The 24,507-nt window shown below is 43.7% G+C and overlaps 1 protein-coding gene across 1 annotated transcript in view; it reads left to right on the forward strand.

Moving 5' to 3' along the window:
• INSR (insulin receptor) overlaps positions 1–24,507 on the forward strand; it is a 122,809-nt gene that overhangs the window by 65,914 nt on the left and 32,388 nt on the right. The window contains exons 3-4 of the mRNA XM_018555070.1: positions 20,003–20,324; positions 23,583–23,731. Of these exons, the coding sequence (XP_018410572.1) occupies positions 20,003–20,324; positions 23,583–23,731 (471 nt within the window). The remainder of the gene's footprint in view (positions 1–20,002; positions 20,325–23,582; positions 23,732–24,507) is intronic.

The following is a 24,507-nucleotide window of genomic DNA, read 5'->3' on the forward strand; positions in this document are numbered from 1 at the left end:
CTGATTCGGTAATGGGGCTACCAGTATCGGTATTCGGTATCGGCGAGTACTGAAAAACCCATATCGGTGCATCCATACTTACAGGTGAAACTCGAATAATTAGAATATCGTGCAAAGTTCATTTATTTCACTAATGCAACTTAAAAGGTGAAACTAATATATGAGATAGACTCATTACATGCAAAGCAAGATAGTTCAAGCTGTGATTTGTCATAATTGTGATGATTATGGCTTACAGCTCATGAAAACCCCAAGAACCCCAAATCCACAACCTCAAAAAAGTAGATAACATGGAATCAATAAAACAAGGATTGTACATAGAACAATATCGGACCTCTGAAAAGTACAAGCATGCATATGTAGTCAGTACTTGGTTTGGGCCCCTTTTGCAGCACTTACTGCAATTACTTTTGCACGATATTCTAATTATTCGAGTTTCACCTGTATTCCCTTAAATGTGCCTATAGACATTCTAGAGAGCTATTGATGTGAACAGGTTAGGTTAACAGGTTGGGTAATTGCATTATAACTTTTATATCCTTTGGTTACGATTCTTGGATGATATATGACATATAGACTTGTTTGTTTGGAAGTTTTCAAACTTGCTGTAGTATTCCTAATGTCATGGCCCCCTAGAATAGCCCCTTTTCAATCCGTGTGCTTTTTGGCTTTGTCATTGGTGCTTTCCTTCAAATTTTTGGTAAAGTGGGGGACTCTGATATGAAGAGGGCTCCTGATGTGAAAGAGGGGGATCTTCTGATGTAAACGCAATGGGTTTGTTTTTTTTGGCTGGGGAACCTCCCTAAAATACATACCAGACCCCTGTCTAGGATAAGGATTTGTTATTGATTTTGGGGGGGACCACACGTTGTGATTTTTCTTTTAACATTTTAGACTGGGGTGCATCAAGATTTTGCATTGATTTAAAAGGTATCATGACTGAAAAAGGAAATGCTGCCCTAGAACTTGTAAGTTTTGTTTTGAATGAGAGTGTAGATGCTGAAAAATCATTTTACTGTAGAAAATAGACAGTGTACTGTTTAGTAAACCGTGTAAAATAGAATCTTCAAAAGTAGGAAGAGAACTTTGCATGCGTATAGTAGCGTGTCATATGAAATAAATGACAGTCATGTGTAAGCCTAGTTTAAACTGGAGAGGTCTTGTATGCAGGGCTTTATTGGGGGTTTGGGATGATCCTTACAAAACAAAATTAACCACCTCATTTGTAATAATTACTGCAAAAAGAGTTGTAGAGAAATATGAAAAGGGGGAAAAAATTCACACACACACACACACACACACAATTATTTTTGTTTGGGGAAGGCATCATTCCACAAATTCAAAGTGCTGAATAAGTCAGAAATCAAAATGCATCTTCTTAAAACTACATTTTTTTATGGCCCATAGCACGCAGTAGAGAGAGATTTAATCATGAAGGAACTGGGTGCACATGATATTGGATGCTGTCTAATAGAGGTGGATGTTCTTACCTTAGAGGATAAATTAATTTTTATTTAATTTCAGGGCAATGTAGAAGTACTTTATCAAGATAAAAATAACATCTTACCACTATTAGTTGGGTTTTGGCTCGTATGACCAGCAACTAAGGGAAGATGGGAAACATATATTGTTGTTGCACAATATGTTTGTGCAATGTTCCTTGAGTGAGTATTACAAGAAAAACTAGCTTGCCATGAAAAAAAGTTTGCTTTTAATGCTGAATGTGTGCAGGCAGAGGTGAGTTAGGGTTTCCCTCATAACATTAGGTGGGTCATAAGGCTCTGAGAGACTTCTAAGTTTTGCAGGATAATTCTTTCCCTTTGATTGGTGCTCTGATTGTGGCATTGGAGGCAGGTATTAAGGGCAGTAACTGGAGATGTTTAGACAGAAGTGAGCACACAGGTCCCTTAAATGGCAAGCAAAGCTGAATGTCACAGAGGTGCAGCCCAGCAATGCGTCATTTCAAAATGAATTGTGTGCAGGAAAAGCAGGGCATGTTAAAGCTTCATTCACAGTTTAAAGTGACTCAGCCACTCCTCTTGCTATCCCAGCACAGCACGTAGGCATCACAGTGGCTTAGTGGTTACAACTTCTTGCTTGGGTTTTTTTTTTAGCTTTCCTCCCACACTAAAAGACATGCTGGAAGGTTGATTGGCTCCTGTTTAAATCTGCCCTGTATGCACGTGAGATAAGAACCTTAGATTGTAAGATCCTTGAGGGCAGGGACCGATGTGAATGTGCTTCTTAAATTGTCAGCGCTTTTTAAATACCAATAATAAATTCCATCAGTCAGTACCTGTGGATCGATGCTGTTGTAAGCTCATAATTGCTTCTACTCTTGTGTCACCGTTCTCTAGCAATCCCTGAATAGTGACTGTGAAAACTTAGTAGTGCTGAAACAACTAAATGCTTAATCGATTGTCAACAATTTTTATTATTGATTAGTTGGTTGCTCGATTTGGTTGGGAAGCTTGCACCCTCACTGCTCACTGCCTCTCCCTCCCTGCCTCACTTGCATGCTTGTGAATATAGTGCAATTATCCCAGACCCAGGGGCGGACTGACTGTTTGGGCACTGCCGCGGCCTAATCCTCCTGCTCCACCCGTGTGTGTGTATAACGAGTTGTATGTGTACCGTGTGTGTATGATGTGTGGTATGTGTGCCGTTTATGTGTACTATGTGTACTATGTGTTGTATGTGTACTGTGTGCATATTGTGTGGTATGTGTTGTATGTGTGCCACGTGCATATTATGTGTGTAGTCAGCGGCATAACAACTGGGGGGTGGGGGGGAGATATTGCAGGCACAAAGATGGGGGGGCACCTGCTTGGGCAGTGAACGCAATTAGGGCCGTTCACACCATCTCCAGTGTGTTCCAGCCAGTTAGTGGCTGGAATGCACTAGATCACATAGTGGAAGCCTTCCTGCCTTCTGGGACAGGAGGGGGCATGGTGGTGCCATTTGTTGTTATTGCTGCCCGCCCCAGAACGCAAGGAGGCTTCCACTATGCGATCCAGTGCGTGCAGGTACGCACTGGAGATGGTGTGAACCGGCCCTAAACCCTGTGAAGGCCGTGACACACTGCACGCGGAGCTGCACACAGCAAAGGGAAGTAGTGGTGAATGGAGCTTTGCATGCAGTGTGTCTAGCAATATCCTCTTCCACGCTCAGCTAGGCTGAACGTGGCAAGATGAAAAATTTAATTTCTAGCCAATTGGCTCATATGTATGAATCAGTGTCAGGACACGGATTCAAGCATGTAGCCAATCAGGTTCCCCCCAAACAAAAGCGTCTGATGAGAGGAGTCCAGGAGAGAAGACTGCTTGATAATGTTTTGTTTAAAAATGTAACCCGATTAATCGAAAAAATAATAGGGCCACCCACAATTATGAAATTGATTAGTTGGCCTATTATTATTATTAGCTGTCAGTGCTGTCACAGGAGGCTGAGATCTCCTTCCACACCGCACCACCCAGCCTCCTGTGACAGATGAGGAGAGCGGCGGTGTGGGGGCGGAGACGGCTGTCACAGGAGGCCAGGCCGGAGCTGCGGGGGAGGTGTTGGCTGTCAGAGGAGTATCTATATCGGTGCCGATTCCGAGTATTATTCGCCCAAATGCTCCGATGCCTAGCACGAGTACTTCCGATATCAGGAAGCCTGGCAGCGCGTCATTACGCGCCATGCCCGGTTTGCCGATTGGCCGGGAAGCGGCTCCATGCTCTCTCGTCACTTGTGATGAGAGAGCATGGAGCCGACTTCCCGACCAATCCGGAAGCCTCGTGAGGTAAGGCTACCTTACCTTAGTATGTGCAGCCTGTCACCCCCAGGGCCTCCAGCGAGAACGCGGCCTTCCTCCGGTACCCAGCCGGAGCGTCTAGCTGGGCGCCGTGTAATGACGCGACTCGCTGCTTTCTGATTGGCCCGGGAAGCTGGCTTCATGCTCGCTCGTCATCTCATGACGAGGGAGCATGCAGCCGGCCTCCTGGCCAATCAGAGAGCAGGGTGTTGCGTTATTACACGGCGCCCAGCTTCCTGATTGGCCGGCCAGATGGCTCCGGCTGGGTACCGGAGGAAGGCCGCGTTCTCGCTGGAGAGGCACCGGGGGATGACAGGCTGCACATACTAAGGTAACAGGGGACTTTCTTGTTAATCGGGAAGCTGGGTGGCGAGTCTTTACACGCTGCCCGGCTAATCGGGAAGCCATGTGGCGAGTCATTACACGCTACCTGGCTTCCTGAATGGGACTTCCGTTACTCGGTAATTGGTATCGGCGAGTACCCAAAAAATAATTATCTGTACTCGTACTCGGTACCAATATACCGGTATCGGTGCATTCCTAGTACAAACACATCAGTGATTGCTGAGTGTTTGTAAATAATTGAGGACATAGTATGTTTACTGTGTCCCCAATTATGAAATGGGACGTGATCTACATCACTTCCTGATCATTCACAATTGTGGACATGGTAAACATACTATCTCCACAAGCTATGAATGAACAGGAACACTCCGTATAGAGGCTTCCTGTTAAAAAGTTTTTATTAAACATAAAATATTTGAAAAGGTTAGCAAAGAAAACATTTTTGGTTTCGGTCTGACATTTTGTTTTCATGTGGCTTTTTTGGGTTTTGAAATTTTCATTATGGTGCACTTCTAGGTAACTTTGGCCGATTCCTGTGAACTAGCCAAAATGCGAACAGTGGGTGGCCCTTCTGTTTCGACAAACGTTTATTGGGGGGGATTTATCAAAACTGGAGCAGACAGAATCTGGAGCAGTAGCTAATGGCAACCAATCAGCTTCTCTCTTCAGTTCAGTTAAAATCTAAAAAAGGAAACGGAAAAGTTGATTGGTTGCCATGCACAGCTGCTCCAGATTTTGTCTGCACCAGTTTTGATAAATTCCCTTCTATGCATTATAGTGGTGACAACTGTCAGAATACAATAGCTGCAGCGATTCGTCCATCCACACTGTGTAGCTCGTATGGCTGAACGAAAAATTCTGTTAGTGTATAGGCAGCTTTTAGTTCCTACAATTATAAGTCTGTCATTACCTGTGAGAACCCCTTTTGTCAATAGTATGCATGACCATTTATTCAATAGTCTTGTCTGCTTTTGTTTCTCCTTTGTTTATATTCTGTGTTTTTCACTTGCTGCGCACCAAATAAAGTGCATTGTATATTAACCCAGGAGATGTTGTGATCATTTACAGTTCAGTAGCTATGGTGCTATTATTGAATTCCATATATCCTCTCACTACTTTGGTGCTTTAGACTATGGGGTCCAATTTGTAACTGACAACACTGAGACACCTTTATGCTTGGTATGCAGAATGGCTGGAATTACCAGCTTTCTCAGAGGCCTTGGATCAGATTACCGGGGGTGGGGGTGGGGGGGGAAGGGTTTCTTTTCTTTTCAGAAAAGAAACTTGTCAGTCCTACTTCTACTACTGCCCATTTCTGACACATTACAAAGAACACAGACCTTTCTCCTCCCCGTCTCTGTAACCCCTTCTTGTTCACAGGCAGAGCGCACTGGAAGTTATCGGCAGGAAGTGTTTGCACTTATAAAATTGAAGATTTTGTTATAATGGTTTTATATTTAGCAAATGAAAAGGAAGTAAATAGAAGATGTTGATTATTAGGGTTTACATGCAGTATAGTATGTTGCCTGCCCTCTCTTTGCAGGTATAACTGCCTCCACCTTTTGTATTTTGCGAGACTGTGTGCTCATTCAGCCAAAGGTGCATTTGAGTGGTGAGGTACTGATTTTGCACGAAAAGACCAGGCTCACAATTATCATTCCAATTCATCCCAAATGTCTTCAGTAGAGTTTAGGTCAGGGCTCTGTGCAGACCATTCAATTTCCTCCTCACCAAACTCATCAAACTAAGGACCTGGCTTTGTGCACGGGGCACTGTGAAGCTAGAACAAAAAAGGGCCTCCCTCTGACTGTTACCACAAGATCTAAAAAATATTTGCTGTAGCATTAGCAGAATCCTTCACTGTAAACACCTAAACTCAGTAATTTGGGGGAGTGTCCACATCCTGCTGGCAAGATAGTGTATGAGTAAATTGTGACTGATCATATAAAGCCTATCTCAGACCAAACATAAACTTATTCTTGCAGTGGGTCTACCTCCACACTACAAGGGATGTGTGCTCATTTTTGTCTAGAGGCTGGAGTACAGATATTCAAGTAAGAACATCTGCTTTACTTCAACCCCTAGACAAAATCAAGCACTTAACCCTTTCAGTGTGGGGGTAGCCCCACTGTGCAAGGGTAGCAGAGATGGGCTTTACCAAAAGACAGTAGAGTAATATTCTGATTCATTGACTGCATATAGCTTTTTTTCTTCTTTTTTCCTGCAAGTATTGGTATGTTTACTAGATGATATTTCTTTATAGTGATATTCATAAACATGGTTTTTGGCACAGAGTTAGTGCTACTTCACTGCACTGTGAGGATGTATGAGAAGAAGCCAAGGATGGAAAGAGAGGCGTGTAAGGGAGACATTAGCAGATAGGATGTTTCTTCTGTGGACAGAGGGCTGGCTGGCTGTTCGAACTATGAAGCAATTTGCCCCTGTGCTAATGTAACCGAGCTTTATGGCACACTATATGTGTCTGTCTAGCTTCCACTCTTTGCCTTCTGCAATGTCTACATGCAACATTTCTGGTAAATTATGTTATTTGTTTCAATAAATGCATAGTTATCATTTGAGAAGGCTGTTGCTTGTACTTCCAGAAGTCAAGCCAAAATTAACAAAATAAAAATGAATAGCCCATTAAAAGATGAAGAGCAGCTTTTTTTTTTTTTTTTGTAACATTCACTTTCAACCCAGAGATTTCTCAATCTAATGGCCAGCATCATTCCACCTACTTCTAGCCTGTGACTAGACATTTAAAAGAGAAGCAGCAGAATAATGAGCATCTCTGCTTTCTCCTCCTAGCAGCATGCTTCTTGCCGGCACATGATCTGATTGGCTCCTTCTGCTGCTTCTTAACACTCTAGCCCTGGCTAAACAGGGACGGTAAGACCCCGTTCACACCTGACCGTTTTGTAGCGCGTCCTACGCTCGACGAACGCGCTACAAAACGGTCAAAAAAATAAATAGCATTGTAGTCAATGCCCTCGTTCCCACCTAGGCGTATTTCCGCCCGTCCCTAACGCCCTACAAAACGGCCCACGCCTGAAAAGGTCCCGGGACTACTTTGGGCCGTTTTGTAGGGCGTTTTCCATTGGGATACAGCCAAGTAGCCTTTGTCGCGCGACTTTTTTACCGCGAATCGCGGTAAAAAAAACGCGTGACGGTCGCGCGACAGACGTGCATATTACAATACGCCTAGGTGTGAATGGGGCCTTAAGGCCCCATTCACACCTGACCGTTTTGTAGCGCGTCCTACGCTCGACGAACGCGCTACAAAACGGTCAAAAAAATAAATAGCATTGTAGTCAAGTGTTTGCTTTGTGCAAGCCCTTTAGGCTTATCTGTAGAATATATGTAATTCAACCTATGTTGTTGATAAGTTGGTTTGAGTTCTGAAAGAAGTAGTAAACCCAATAGCTAAAATGCTTTATCTTTGAATCTTTAACATGTTAATGTAATTCTAAAAGTCGCTTTTATTATTTAAATCAACAGCTCCCATTAATAGAATGCAAGTCATACAAGTCTTCTCTGTTTCATTTTCAAAGCTTAACTGAACAAACAGAAGAGAGAAGCTGATTGGTTACTAATGGCAACTGCTCCAGATTCTGCTGCTCCAGTTTTCATAAATCCCTCTGAATGTGTCTATCTCAGTTATGTTCCTGCATTGTCACTTTGTCACATGCTGTCCCAATAGAGACTACAAGCAGCCGTGCCAATGCACTTTGCCACTGTTTTCACCATCAGAAAACCTGCCCAGAAAAATGATGTGCACCGGTTGCTAAAGTTCATGCATGTAGACAGGAAGTGACTGTAAAGAGGCTGCACAACATCAGCAGTGCTGGTTTGTAAGAGAATGAAAATAAGGAGAAGAGTGTGTGTTTGTTTTTCCCCTGTTCAGGAAATAGTTTGATATATGGTGCTATAGCAAACTAAAGCTGGACATGCACTGTAATTTTTTTTTTCCATTCAGCCCAACGACTCCATCCATGCTAAACAGCGTGGATGGACAAATCCCCTACTGTGTCCTTTGCATTCGGACAGCGGGCAAGTGTGCTTCTACTCAAACAGTAATGACAGCCGTTTGGCTGCTGTCACTATTCTCCCAAAGATTTACCATCCAGCTCCTTTGATTTTCTGAAGGATGCCGAATGGAAGGGTGCTGACAGGGACACCCACTGTGCAGATTTCAGCCAGTTCATCAAGAACCATACGAAATTTGTGCAGTGTGTGGGCAGCTTTCATGTCATTTAGTTAGAGTTTACATCTACTTTGAGCTAAGCATAGATAAGAGATGACAGATAAGTGGACTTTACTTTGATGCGTAGGTTGACATTTCCGGAGCTTGTATGTTTAAAAGTTATGCAAAATACATTGTGCCTGTTACTTTTTCTCCTTTTAATTGCTTTTATGGTTCTTTATATAACCGGGTGTCCTGAAAATCTTTTTTTTTTAATCTGCTGTAGGGGGTAGGCTACTGGTTGTCTGATTTTATCAACTGTCAGTTCACTAAGCATGCTCAAATGATGCCACACTTTCAGTGCCAAGGCATTTGTTAACATTATTCGCTGCACTGGGTGTCTGGGGTAGTACAACTCCAGGCAAATTGCAAATTAACCCTTGCAGTGGGGCTACCCATGCACTTTGGTCTAGAGTCGAAAATATATACTCACCTGATCCTTGCTCCCCCGCTGGCTGTTAGACCGGTTCATGCAGCCTCTTTCCCTATCCGTTCCAGCAGTCTCATGACCCATGAGTCATTGTGTCTAATACAGTGTAGAGGACCCTGAGGGACATTTTTCCACTGCCGGAGCAAAGGGAGAGATGCTGTGGGGAACGGACTGGCATTGTCTTGGATCCGGTGAGTGAGTATGTCTTTATTTTCTAGCCCAGACCAAAAGAAGCCATTGGGGTGCCTTTTAGAATGAATGGCATTGCAGCACATTTAGCATGCGTTACCACCATGTGGTTTGAACCTGACTTTACAGTGCCGTGCTAAGGTTCTTTGGTGCAGCAGTTCCTGCTTGTGGAAGTTTTGGGTATGTTTCACAGAGAAGGTACTGATGGCCATCCTTGTAGCAAAACAATTTCCAGTGGGGTGAGGGGGTTGGTATTTGCTAGTTGCTGGTATTGCTTTAGTGAATATAAGTGGATACCCACAACCCTAGCCTACAGGCTGGTTCACACAATCCTCAGACTGGTATATTTTTTTATTTTATCTGCCCCACAAACGCATACATAGTAATTCCAATGGTTTTAAATGAGGATAGTTCACACCATTGTGTCCATTTCAGAGGTTAAAAAAAAGAGTACAGCAGCATGCTTTTTTTTTTAATAAACTGGAATGCACAAAAATGCATGTAAATGCATTGGAACACGCTTAAACCCAAGCAAAACCAATTCAAGAAAAGAAAAAGTGTCAAAAAGGTGTATGTGGAAATGCATCCAGAACCAATTTGGAGATGGTGTGAACAAGCCCTTAAAGTATCCGATCTAAATTAAACAGTAATGCATCTTTTTTTTAATATTTATTGCCTGTTTAGTTATTTTTATTTATTTTCTTAATAAAAGCAATTTAAACTTTTTCACAGCTTTGACTTGCAATTAACATGCACATCACAGCACCACTGTCCACCATCATTTTGGGACTACAAAGCCCATGATGCATCAGACACCCAATGTCCATGCAGTGCACTGTATGGCAATGCAAGCTGTGCATGTCATCTCACTGTGTGTATCAGCATGCAGCCTTGTGGTCCCAGAGAGAAGCACGCAGCTACCTTGCAAGGTAGCATCGTACCCATATAACAAAGTGGCTGGGGGGCAATATTCCCTAAAGTTTCTGACTGGGAAGGATGGCCGCAAAGCAATATTAGGAAGTAATCCAAATACACTTAATTGTGAACTATTACATTTTTTTATGCCTCTGTTTAGATGCACTTCCAGTAAAAAATAAAAACAAAAGTGATTTGTTTAAAATATCTTGCCAAGCCAGTCTCTAAAAGCAGTTAGCCAGGGGTGTCTACTTGTACTTCCAGCCCATTCACAAATTAAAGTTCTGGTAAGGCGTAGTAAAGAATGTGTGTTATCGCAAGGCACGGTAACATGCGATCCATGGTGCGTTGAATGAAATCCAACACACTATTCCATTAACAGGTAATGCACCTGCACTGCAGGGCACCACAACATGCATGCCGTATATTGTGCTGCCCTGCCTTAGCAAAATAAATATATCGCATGTGGTTTTTTTAATGCATTAGTATGCACTGCCTTAAAGGAGAACTATGAGATGAGTGCTTTTCACGCACCTCATAGTTCTAGCCGACCTGTGACAGTGAGACTGTCGCAGGTCGGCTCAGTAGATCGGGAGGTGAGCGAACACATACTGGCGTTCACTCACCTCTCGATCCTGAAATGGCTCTCTGCCGTGACAGGGGGAGGGGCTGGATTCCCCCCTCCCCGCTCCGATCCGCCAGCGCTGACTGGCGGAACGTACGGGGGAGGGGGCGGCTACAGCTTACGGGGGAGGGGGCGGGTACAGTTGGCTCTGCCTCTAGATAGACAGAGCCAGCTGTCAGTCACGCAGCTGGGCGGATCCCGGCATAATTGTCGGGTTCTGCGTCAGCTGCGGCGTCTCAGTATACAGTGAGCTACAGCTCGCCGTATACTGAGCCTAGGGTGACGGGAGGACGCTAGTTTGTGTCCTCCCGTTACCCTAAGGAGAACTATGGGGAAAAGACTTAACCCCATAGTTCTCTTTTAAACCAGTGTGCCTTTATGCACAATAGTGTGAATACGCCCTTTAGTAGTCAGTATGGGTCCTTTATAGACGTCTGTGAGGACTAAAGTTGACATGTGCATAGTAACTGTTTAGTTACATAGTAGATACACACCATTTAATTATAATTTCTAAAAAGGCATTTCTAGAAACACTGTGGGGGAAATTTATTAAAAGTGGAGCGAGCAGACAGAATCTGAAGCAGCTGTACATGGCAACCAATCAGCTTCTGTCTTTCATTTTCAAAGATAGTTGATTGGTTACTGTAGGCAACTGCTCCAGATTCCGTCTGCTCCAGTTTTGATCAATTCCTCCCTATTTATAGGCAGATGTAAATAAAAAAAAAAAAATGCTTCATATTTTATCCTAATGACTGACGCCAATTAACCGATTTTACGGTTAGTATTAGTAAAACGGAGTGTCTTTGATGTTAGCAAAGCATTTGTTTGCCCTTTTTATTGCCTATGGGTTATAGTCTACAAGTTGTCTGCATACTTGTGCACGGACATTTGCTGCCATAAATTAAAATGTGACCATTTTTCTTTATTCGTAACTGTGTGAAATACTGGTTTATGTTGTTTAAAGCCCAGTGGTGACTCTAGGAACAATATATAGGGGGGGCACATAAGATACCACAGTCAAAATGGGGGGGGCACTAATAATTTTCACCACTAAATCATACCACTGAAAATAACTAAAGAAGTATATATAAATAAGATTACAGAATACGAGAGTAATGCGGTATGCGGTGATACCTTTTTATTGTACTAACCTAATACTTAGAAGACAAGCTTTCAAGAGTTTTTCTTTCTTCCTCAGGTATTGCTTCAGACTTGAGAAAGAGAGGAAAACTCTCAAAAGCTTTTCAATTTCAGCAAACACCAGGGCTGTGTAAATAATCACCTATAGCGATAGAGGACTACAAATCCCAGCAATACATTATACAGTAATGCAGAATAATACCATCAGCTATAGAGGACTACAAATCCCAGCAAAACATAGAGCAATGCAGAATAATACATTTGCCACATACTCTGTGCTGCTGCTCTACTCTGGGGTTCTGGCCTAATGTATTGGTGTATTGGGCAGAGCTTGTCAGGAGGGGTGGGGCGGGTCTTAGTAAGGGGAGATGTGTGGGTGGCAGAAGCACTGTAAGCATGCATTGCGTGGCTCCCCCGAAGTCCCCAGCCGGACCTAAGACACCTAAGTCAATTTGAAAAATGCAAGTGCTGGTATCGCTTTTTAGTATTGGGACAGAGGTCAGTTATAACGCAGAGTGCGGAGGACAGCAGTGTAACGCAGAGTGCGGAGGACAGCAGTGTAACGCAGAGTGCGGAGGACAGCAGTGTAACGCAGAGTGCGGAGGACAGCAGTGTAACGCAGAGTGCGGAGGACAGCAGTGTAACGCAGAGTGCGGAGGACAGCAGTGTAACGCAGAGTGCGGAGGACAGCAGTGTAACGCAGAGTGCGGAGGACAGCAGTGTAACGCAGAGTGCGGAGGACAGCAGTGTAACGCAGAGTGCGGAGGACAGCGGTGTAGATAGAAAAGGACTTAGTTTTGATGTACTAGATCATGTGCTCTGTCATGCCCTCTTCTTCCTCTCCGGGTGGTGGGTGGGTGGGGGGAAACGGCGATGTTTCTCCCATGTGAAGCCCCAAGCAGCCTCGATGCGTCTTCTCTGTCCCTACTCTGCTAAAATACATGAGCAGCCAATGGCAGTGCTGCACTCCCCCTCTTAGCCAATAGCAACTGGGGTGGGCTGAGGAAGATACAAGTGGTTGCCGACTGCCAAGGAGCCCGTACAGCAGGGGTCTCAAACTCCATTTAGTCGGGGGCCACTGGACACATTTTTTAGTCCCCACGTGGGGGCCGCTACTATATAAGGTACCAGTGTTAATGTCTGTACGTGTTACAAGTGTCACCCATTCAAATTAATGATCGGGTGACAGCTGCTCAGTGGCGTCACAAGGGGGGTGCGGCCCGCACCCGGGTGACACCATTGGAGGGGTGACACCAAAATGACTCAGTCATTTTGGTGTCGGGCGCTCGGACATGGACCGAACGCCCGACAGTATCAGGAGAGAGGAGGGGACCCGGCAGCATATCTTATCCCGCCGCGTGACTGTCCCCTCCTCTCTCTGCCGGCGTCCATCACCAAGATGGCCGCCGGCAGGTATCAGAATGCTGCAGCGCGTGCGCGATGACGTCTCGGCGGGGTGACACTCGTTTACCGCTCTGGGTGTCACCCATCCTCGGGACGCCCCTGCAGCATGTAAACGCCTGCACACCGCATGTAATCATATGTGAAAGGATTACATGCAGTTAGGAATCTGTCACTATCCCTGGTTACACGATTGCGTATCCAGAGATGGTGATTGTTTTTGTAACTGCATGTAATCATATCACATACGATTACATGCGTATGCAGGCGTGTACATGTAGCGGCTGTCACGCGATCATTAACTTGAATGGGTAATAGTTGCTGCATGTAAACGTCAGATTAGGGATTCCTGCTGCAGGAAAACTCAATTTTTTGACACAGGTAAATTTAAAGGGGAATCAGCGGGCGGGGGCAAATGCCCCCCTGTAGAGACGCCTATGTTAAAGACTCTGTGTGTTTTTCCTCAGCCTTTGTGACAGGTCTCTGTAGTATTTCGTGTTAGCGTCACTAGCATTCTACTATATATGTCAGTATAACTTGTCTGTCACAGTTCAGTTGATGCTTTTCTCCCAGGACCTGACTTCATATTGATTTCCCTTGTCATTAGCAGTGACATGGTTAATCACGTAGTTTCTTTTCACCCATGCACATCAAGGGTTTAGTGGGTAAGGGGAAAGCTTTGGAACAGAGGGAGGGGGGTTCAAAAAGGGAAGGCAGATCCCAGGCTGGTCCGTTTCCAACAGCTATGTGATTGGTTAAGTGTAAGGGCGGCGCTTTGGTTGCTGCAAAGCCCTGGACTGGATTAAGTCAAGCTGGAACACATGAATGTGTTTCGTGCTCATAGTGACCTTATCTGTTTATGCACTGGTTATGCGTACACCGTACTTGTTATATAGATGTGCAGGGTCAGCAGTAACATGTGTATGCAGGATTTTTTCTATGATTCGTACTCTGCAGCAGGCTTGTTTCCATCACATGCATAAAAAAACGTATTTTTTATGCTTGCTTTTGGGTTGACTTGTTTTTATATTCTTTAAACTGTTCCTGTTTGTACTGTTATGACAAATATTTCTTTATGATTGGTTAAAGCTGGACTAATAATCTGCACTTTATAGTCTTGCTTTGATTCCGTGGTGTCTAATTTGTACCTGTTTGCCAGTGTACTTTTCTCTCGGTGCTAATCTGCAGTATGCTTTTGCCACGTTTGTGTACACGTGTGTATGTATTTACGTATTCCGATGGTATTTTTTTTTTCTCTGCAAGATGACATCCCCACATTACTATGACTTATAGGCCCAATAGTATCAAGAGGAGGTGATTTATTACATTCCATAATGCTCTCTCTAAACAGAAATATCTTAAATCTACTACAAAGAGGCCTGTTTATAATATTATTATTATTATAAATAAAAACAATATTATTATCATTTTAGATTTGTATAGCACCAACAGTTTGTGCAGCAGTTACAAAATAAGGGGAGGCCATTCAGTTACAATACACGTAGCTCAGTCATGTCCAAAGTCCGGCCTGCGGGCCAATTGCGGCCCGAGTTCCGGTTTAATACCCACAGGTAATTTGGCAACATCTATCTGTTGTGGCCACCAGTGAATCCCCAAGCGCCGCTCAGGACCCCTGGGATCTCTGGATCTCTCAAAGCCGCGGAACTGCACGTCCTCAGTCGGCGTTCTACCAATCTCTCAGACGGCGCGGGATTTGGTGCGTTCATTCTCCCTGCGCGTGAGGAGAAGACTAAGTGACTCTCTGTGGTTTTAATGCGTGACATTTTGCGCATTAAAACCACTGCCTTTGAAGCAGACCTAGCCTATGTGCTGCAGTCCAGATCTCAATTTCACCATTCACATTAGAGCAGGCAAGTTATTTTTTTTCTCAATTGAGATGAATACATTGTAAAATCTCAGTTAATGTCAGTTGGTCTATCGGTTATAAATATATTTGGACACAACATGTATACTTGGTGTTATGTTCCTGTTCATATTTTTTGAACTTAAAAGTTGACAGACAACATAAATTTCAGCTTCCTGGATTTTTTTTTTCATCTGGCCTTCAGATATGAAAGGCAGAGTGATTTAACACCTGTTTGGATTTGTCATATATGTGACGAAATGAAAAGTATGCTGTTTGCAATAAACTTTGCATAAAATAGTTAATTTGCATTTAATTTTAATGGTTCAAAGAATGCCAGGCAAAATGGTCAGCCCTCACACATGTTCACGTCATCAAATCTGGCTCTCTTTGAAAAAGGTTTGGACACCCCTGACCTAGCTTTAAGAGGCTTAGGAGGGCCCTGCTCGTCAGAGCTTACAATCTAAAAGGGAGGAGCAAGTGATTGAAAAGGTGGTAGTTATGTGGGGATGAGTTGTTTGAGGAGGTAAAATGTCTGTTGTTAGGTAAAGATGGGAGAGGCTTCCATAGAATGAGGATTTTTCAAAGGTCGCATATAGGCAGGAGATAGCCAGACAGCTTGGGATAAGGCGTTCCAAAGGATGGATGAGACCCTTGAGAAATATTGGAGGTGACAAGGGAGCTAGACAGCAGGAAGTCTTGGGAGGAATGGAGAGGGCAGTTTTGGTGATATTTTTAGACAAGGTTGGTGATGTAGCTCAGGGCAGGCACCTTCCCCCAACTTTTCCCTTGAGATTGTTAACACAACTATCCAGCCCTCCCCCCATGCCAAGGTCCTAGGTGTCATCCTTGACTCCGGACCTCACCTTTCTCCCCCACATCCAATCACTATCCAAATCATGCCGCCTCCACCTTCGTAACATCTCCAAAATACGCTCCTTCCTCACCAAAGATACCACAAAATTGCTCATCCACTCCCTTGTTATCTCTCGTCTTGACTATTGCAACTCCCTCCTCATTGGCCTACCTCTACACAGGCTATCCCCCCTTCAGTCTATCATGAATGCAGCTGCTAGGCTCATCCACCTAACCAACCGCTCAGTGTCTGCAACCCCCCTCTGTCAATCCCTACACTGGCTTCCTGTAGCCCAAAGGATAAAATTCAAAATATTAACAACCGCGTACAAAGCCATCCACAACTCTGGCCCCGGCTATATCTCCAACCTGGTCTCAAGTATTAATAAAAAATTGTAATATTCTTTAAAAAAAATCCTGGAGCCAGGGCGCTGGGTGACATGCGGTGCTTGTGCGGCTGCCGGCTGAATGTGTTAGGCCCCATTCACACTGCGCGATTCGTAAATTGCGCGTTTGTTGCGCAATTTGCATTTTGCGCGATATCGCGCAAATGCTTGCATTGAGCAAGCGAGAATCGCGGCAAAATCCGCTCCAAAAAGGGTCCTGCTGTAGCGACACACGACCCGCGACAGCAGGACCCTTTGCCCCATTGCAAAGCATTGAAGAGTGATATCGCGCGGTAAATAGCCGCGATATCGCGGGAATTACCGCACGATAAATCGCTCAATGTGAACGGGGCCTTAGACACCGCAGATGGAAAGGGGCAGGACACCTCTCCCCATGTGCAACATCGGCCACGCGAGCACCATGGGAGGACAAGACACTGGGGCCTGTAGGACGCACTGGAATGTAAGCCGCCCCACTCCCTGTGTTCAGGGGCGGGAGGGGGTGTGTGGTTTGTATTGAAGTCAATGGCACCGCAGGCATGCCCCCCGCCCACAGTGCGATCGGCCGCACCCGGAACGCAGGCACATTAGTGCCTGCATTTTGGTCCAGTGCGATCTGCAAAAATATTGCTTGCAGCATTTTTGCGGATTGCACTGGACTGGAACGCAGGCACTAATGTGCCTGGGTTCAAGGGCAGGCGATCGCACTTGGGCGAGGGGCCTGCCTGTGGTGCCATTGACTTCAATGCACCACCACGCCCCCTTCCGCCCCTGAATGCAGGTGTTTTTTCGTTGGTAGATCTCATTGAGCTCGTCATTTGAAAAGTAGATCTCCAGACGAAAAATTGTGGGCGCCCCTGATCTACTACATCAGTGGTCAGCAGAGAAGTGCCGCCTTACATTGTGGTCAAGTAAGACAGACAGCTACAAATATCATTGGTGGCTTGCCATTGACTCTGCCAAGTTATGTTCTTGGAAGGATGTAGGTATTAGCAGATGAAAGGTCAGTTTGCCACTGCTCAATTCACCCCCTATCAACCTCTGGAGGCACCCTAGTTAAGAATGGCTGTTCTAATGACTTGTTACCTGTAATTGTTTTGATGGTCCTGATGGTCTTTTGTATGGTGGTAAAATGACCCATCTATAATAAGTATAGCCCACACACCTTAAACTTTGATTGCAAATTGAAGGCATGTTTTGGACATATTGAGCAGATTACACTGAACATAACAGACTGTAAGGTCTCATTCACACCTAGGCGTATTGCATATGCGCATCTGTCGCGCGGTTTTTTTACCGCGATTCGCGGTAAAAAAGTCGCGTGACCGTCGCACGTTTCCGAAGGCTACTTGGCTGTATCCCAATGGAAACGCGCAACAAAACGGCCCAAAGTAGTACCTGTACCTTTTCAGGCGTGGGCCGTTTTGTAGCGCGTTAGGGACGGGCGGAAATACGCCAAGGTGGGAACGAGACCATTGAATACAATGGGATTTATATTTTTGAGCGTTTTGTAGAGCGTTCGTCGAGCGTATAACGCGCTACAAAACGTTCAGGTGTGAACGAGGGCTAAAGATCCAGTGCTTTATTATTTAAAAAAAGGACCACATATGGAGGCTTGGATATTCTCTAATTAAACTGTATACACTTTAACACAACTTGTTTGAGTTTTGGCTAGAGTAGGGAAGGGTTGAAAGCTCTGTCAATATTGTATTGCCGTTTTGTTTCCTCTCTGCAGAGATTTACCCTCTCCATTTGTCCCAGTGACCATGGTCATGGACATGGAAAGTGATGGAAAAAGTGAAATCTTGCAGTTGTCACCAGAACAGGGGGTCCCTGTACACTCTCTTCTAGTTTTGGTGACAACTGCCTGAGAGGGGTATTTGTCTCACTTTATAGAGATTTTTTTTTTCTCTCGCTTCCGGTTGTATATTTTGGACAGAAAGAAATAAACTGAAAAAGGGCTTTATACTCTATCCAAAACTACAACAAAAAACAATTTGGTGGTGTAGCATGAAGTGCATTTCACTTTCACATCTTTATGCTCAACTCCAGCCAAAACATTATTATGTTTTGTTTTGAATTGGCTTTGAAAAAGTATACAATATGCATTGCTGTCTATGATCCCTTTGAAGAGAGTTTACCCTCACTTGCTGGTTTGGGAGCAGACATCACCAGTAACACAATCTTTAAAATCTTGACATTTTGTAAAGATGTAAAAATCTACCAATAAAGCATTACATACTTTATATCTGCTGCCATCCTTGTGATGAAGTCTGTTCTCAGATTCGCCTCTCCATAAGTCATTCATCCAACAAAAATGTATATAATGACTGTGTTATACTGGTGATGATACTGGTAATGTGATGGATTCTCCAGGATGTGCATTGCATTGCATCTATTGGTACCAATAAAAAAGCCAACTAAAATAAAACAAACAGTGGTGTCATGTCTGTTTTTCGATCATATGTCCTATTATTCACAGTAATACAGTATCATAGTAGGTAGCGTACATTTCAAATAATATCACTCGAGAGGGATGATAGATTTGTATTTAATCAAAGCGTCCTGCATGGTTTTCTACATTCTTCCTGAAAACCTCACAGCACCCCACCTCAGTACTTCTCTGGTGTGCCCACACACCTTGCGATAATCGCGGGGAAATAACGCGATTGTACGATTATCGTAAGGTGTGTGGAAGCCGTCCGACCTCTACTACTGTGTGTTCGCACGACTTTTATCTTAGGCACATGTTCGAAAACCTGCCGAGCATCGTACGATGTTCGGCGGGTGTGTAGCATGTTCGTAAGATAAAGCCGGAAGGGCCGGTGTGCACAAACGCACACTGCCCGTTCGGCATTGCGGTCATCGGAAGCCTGCCCCTCTGGGGGGCGCGGCTTGCGATCATCGCAAGTACAGTCTGCCTGTCAAAGATAGGCAAATCGTACGTTTTTTTAATTACCTTACAACCATCTCAAGACAAAAGTCTTGCGATGGTTGTAAGGTGTGTGCCCAGCCATAAGCAGCGATATTCAGCCAGGGTCCAATATGAAGAAAGTTCCTAATGTGAAAGGAGGCGGCTCCCAAAGTGAAGGGAGGGGGGAGCTCCTAATGTGAAGGGGGCTGGGGGGATTCTGATGTCAAGAGGGCTCCCGATGTGAAAGGAGGCGGCTTCTGATGTGAAGTACGACTCTTAGTGTGATGGATGACAGCCTGGCATAGTAGTCATTCCCAGGCAGGCTGCATTTGCATGCAGACTGCCCTAGGTAACGCCTACATCTGATGATATCATTAAAAGAACTGAAATCTAATGAATGAAAAGGGTGGACCCAGGACAGTAAGGCTGGGGAGAAGTACAGGAGAGGAACCTGTGCAAGACTGAAGGTTAGTCTGGAGTTCAGCTTTAATCACATCTGATACAAAATGTATGTAGCCAACTTTAATGACAACACAGCGACAACTTGACCCTTGGCGGACAGTTGTCTAGTAATTTCTAGAGGGTCTTGATCATAGAATTATAGCAAATTGTGGCTGTCCGTTGAATCCAGTCAGATTCTAGCTGTCAATTAGATTTTGCTGTTTTTAGATTATGAATACATTTTTATGTCTTACACTGGCATAGAGAGTATAACAGGATGTAACTTTTGCTTTACTGTGACATCAGTTTTAGTATGCTTTTCTTTAAGAGAAAAATCTCACCAGCTACTTATTGTGTATTTTATATGAAACAAGCTGTTGGTGTAATTTAAGAGCACTTACTTTCTGAGATTGTTTGGCACTCTTTCAATGTGTTAATTTTTTTTTTTTCCTTTGCAGTTTGCCCTGCTAGATGTAAGCACCAAGTCTGTACCCGTGATAATCGATGCTGCCACAGTGAGTGCCTCGGAAGCTGTACAGAGCCTGATGACCCCTTTAAATGTGTAGCATGCCGAAATTTCCTGCATCATGGGGAATGCGTGGAGACTTGTCCTCGAGGCTTTTACAACTTGCTTGGGTGGAGATGCATTACCTTCAATGAATGCCAAGAACTGCACAATAGAAGTCGAAATTGTCTGGACAACTCTTGCCCTCAGTATGTTACTCACAAAGGAGAGTGCATATCAGAGTGCCCATCTGGCTACACCACTAATTCTACCACGTAAGTATTTTTGTTTTTGTTTGTTTAACTTGGTGCTGATCTTTTTGCAGAACTAGTATAATATCCAGGAGCCACTCAAGTTTGATGTTAGGCACTAGGTTCTCTTAAACTTGGAAAAAAGCTTCTGTATTCCTCAATAGCCACAAAAAATAAAAATCCACTTTGCGTGCACCTAATGTCTTTACAGAGTCAGATATTATCTTATAAAATAGCAGCGACATCATCATTGTGCTTTAAAGAGCAGAACTGTCCTGAAGACCAAGCAGACCCCGCCCTCCTGAGGGCTGCCTGCAGAAAAGAGGGTGGGTGGCAGATACAAGACCAGTCTGCTTTTTTATTTTTAGCAGCTACTGGGACCATGCGGCGTTCCATATGTGGTTTTAGACTTAGTGGCTAGTTGGCTTCAGGGTCTTTTTAAAGCCTTTTCCTAACTATACACGTTTAGGCTTAGTGGCTATTTGGCTGCAGGGTCTTTTAAAGCCTGCCCCTAGCTCTTGGGTAAAGGTACACATTAAATCACCATGTGCACAGGTTAACAATCAACTCACCTGTGTTTATCATCCATTGCGGGATACAGGAATAGTAGATCTTAGACCAATTGGTTATATTCCCCCAAGCCAGCCCCCTGTATAATCCTACCTCCTTCTGTCATGCCAATGTTTTTTGCTAGTATCCTAGGAGGTTGAATGTTTATACCCTCAGAAAAAAATAAAACAATTTTTTTTCAAACTTTTTTCTCTATCACCAAACTTGTTACTCCGTAGATCTTTTTTTCTTTTTAGTTAAGATGTTTTCTATGCTGCTTGAGATGGTCTCTATACAACAGCTATCTGGATCGGAGTATCCTCAGCAATAGCTTTGGAGGCCGTACCTTGAGCCTACTGTGGACTATAGATTGCGGGGCTAGCCTAGAATGTGACCTTCGGGCCATGGGATCTCTTTGTGGCACTTTCCAGACCTTTGTGTACATCATTAGCTTCATAGGGCTTTCCAGGTACAGAGCTGTATTGCAACTTGTAGTGTGTCCCAGTCTTTAAGGAATCACTCTTTGAGTATGCCCATGGACAGATCTAGGATAGCCTTGAACGTAACCTTCAGGTACCAATCTCTACCAAGTGGTGCTTTCCAGACCCGTGTATACTGTGCCAGTTAGCCACAAAACGCTATACAGGTTCAGAGCATTGACACAGCCTCGGGTATAACCTAGTCTCCGACTCCCTTTTGTGAATAAATGTCTGGTAGTAGCAAAGATAACCTGTTGGGTTACCTTCAAATACTAAGCTCTGCATTGTGGCGCTTTGCAGACCCTTGTGTACTGTCGGTTAGCTGCAGCTTTCTAGGTCCAGAGCAGGGGTGCAGCTTGTTGTGATCCAGTCTTTGCACATTCATTCTCTAAGGAAATTTCTGATGTGGATAACATGTCCCGATAATTAACCTTTGGGCAGTGGACTCTGCTTTATAACACCCGGTCCTTTGCATATGGTATTGGTAACCACAAAGCACTTTGTGGTTCTAGAGCCGTGGTACAGCCTTTCGTATAACCCAGTCTCTGAAACCCTTTCTTTCTCAGTGAGCTTCTGAATGGGCTAATTTTTAATGTGTCCTTCAGTACCGAATCTGCATTATGCCGCTTACAGTCCCTTGAGTATGGTGTCGGTAGCAGAACACTTTCCAGGCTTAGAGCCATGGAGTGATCTTGTCTCTGCAGTCTCATCTTGTACAGAACTCTGTTTGTGGTGAATATATTTTGATATGTAACCCTTTTACATTGAGCTCTGTCTTATGCCGCCAGGTTCATTCCCCCCCATCTCCACAAGTATCCTTGTGTGATTATTTCCCCATTTCCACTATGCAGACTCACAGAGGCTCAGTCCTGGGCCCTATTCTTCCTCGTGTGGATGGGGAACCTGGTTATAACAACAGTTTCCAGTCGTGAAAAATGTATTAAATGAGATTATTGTCTGCCTTTTTTTTATATGGTGCCCCACTTTTTCCTTTTTTTTGTGAAATCGGATACAGGGAATTTAGAAAATAACAAGATTTTTGGGTGACCGCTTTCCATACACCACTACTGTTCACTGTTATCCCCAGAAGAAACAGATGCCTGTATTTTGAATCCTGAAACCCCTATTTTTATAGTGTCGTCATCAGCTTCTATAGCTCCACTGCTTGAGCCTGAGACCTGCACTGTCTCTTCCAGGCTTCCTAGATCCACTTCTGACTTTGTGTTTGTGCACAATTAATGTAACGGTCTGCTCACATATTCAATATGTACCCACCACCTACAGCAGAACCTAGTTATAACCCTAGGGGGCTCTTATTCCTCAGAGTACCTAAGTCCCCTATTATTCTGGTTCCGAATCAGAACCTTCACAGCCTACTCCTTTTGCTTCAAATCCCTTCATCTGTCTGTCTCTCCTGGGTAAGTAAGAGCTCTACTTGAAGGTTTCTCCTTCCAGGTAATCTTAAATACTTACTAACTCAATGAGCATATCATGTGGGTTTACTGAAGAGTAGTTCGTAATCGTGAAGGCTTCTTTGGGGGACCTGTATTTTCAAATACTTTTTTTTTTTTTCTTTTTTTTTTCTTCTACTTTTTTCAAAGAGCTAAATTCCTAGTGGTTATATCTCTTTGCTCATCTAAGAGGCAATTTGTTCTTCGGGTATACCCGCAGAATTATATTCTGCTATTAGTTTAGTTTTATTCTTTGCGTCGGCAGCTCTGTATGGTATGTTTTGTTCTATTTTGAGAACTATAGTTCTTAGGTAGTTCTTTCCCCTTGGATTAATTTTATCCTAGTCATTAAAACAGGTTTGGCCTTGGTGCCCTCTCCTTTTTCAGATGAGCACTTCTATGATTCCCGCATCTCTGTGGCTATTGGCCGCCCCTCATTTGGACAATGCAGTGCTGCTACTGCTCTCCCTAGTATTTGAAATGAGCCTTGCACAGATACTCACTTTACCCTGAATGGGTAAGGTCACAGTGACTCTAACAAATGTGTGTTTGGATTGAACCTATATAAATATCTGACTGTTCAGTTTTTTTTAGACTTGCAGAATGCCAAGCTGAAATGTCACTTAAAATGTAACTGCATCAAAATGCATACATTTATTTTCTGGGTCTTTATGTCCATACAAGTCGTCTTGTATGGATAGCCTACATTTTTTTTTTTTAAAGTGGTTGTATATAATGTAAAATTAGTAGCATGAAGCTTGGAAATCTCAAATGTAAACTGGCTGTTCTTTTGTTTCCGGCAGCTTGACATGTGAGCCCTGTGCAGGACCCTGTCCAAAGATCTGCACCGTCCATGGTAAGGAGAAGGTCATAGATTCGGTTACATCGGCACAAGAACTTCGAGGTTGTACTGTAATTAGTGGAAATTTGTCCATCAATATACGAGGAGGCAGTAAGTATTTTTAAAACATGCTCATATATTTAACTGCAAATCTTGTATTGGAGCACTGGTACGGTGCAGTGTATTGCTACAGTTTGGCTACAAATTGTATATTTTTGGATTTATCAAACAAAACATAATACCAGCAATACATGTTGGAGGTGAATTAGTGTAATCTCCATGTTATGCAGACGTCCTGTGTACTTTGAAGTTTTTTGTTTGTTTTTTTCTTTTGATGTCTGTAGTACATCCAGTGTCCTCAAATGGTTAAGTGACATGCAAGTGTAACATGTACAGGTATTTATTTCCCAATCCCAGACATTGCCTTCATCTTTTTTCCCCCGGGAGAAACAATGCCATCTTTGCAGCTCAGTACCCTGCTACCTGATTACTGAGGGATGAAAGGCTTCTTTCTTGCAGCAGACTAGGATTACTTTAATTTCCTATGATGATACCTTCAGGTGGCACTTGAGGAACTGTGCCTAAGAACACTCATTTGACTTCCAAAAAAACCATAATAAGGATGTGTTAATTTCCTGTTTTTCAAATGTCCAAAGAGTAGCTGTGCTGTGGAAGAAGAACTTGCATCATAGGCAACTGAAAAATAATGTGGAGGGTAAAGTGACTCATCCCTGTCTCTAGAACATTTTCATGACATGTGGTCTGATAACGTGACTTTCATTCAGAGATATCCCTAAAAGCACTTTAGTAAAAGTGAAGGAAGAGAAATATATATTAGAGATTCATGGTGCTGTGTTTCAAAGATTTGTCTTCCAGTTGATAATGTA

This window comes from Nanorana parkeri, unplaced genomic scaffold, assembly GCF_000935625.1.
Source record: "Nanorana parkeri isolate BGI_ZX_2015 unplaced genomic scaffold, ASM93562v1 scaffold183, whole genome shotgun sequence".
Taxonomy (NCBI): domain Eukaryota; kingdom Metazoa; phylum Chordata; class Amphibia; order Anura; family Dicroglossidae; genus Nanorana; species Nanorana parkeri.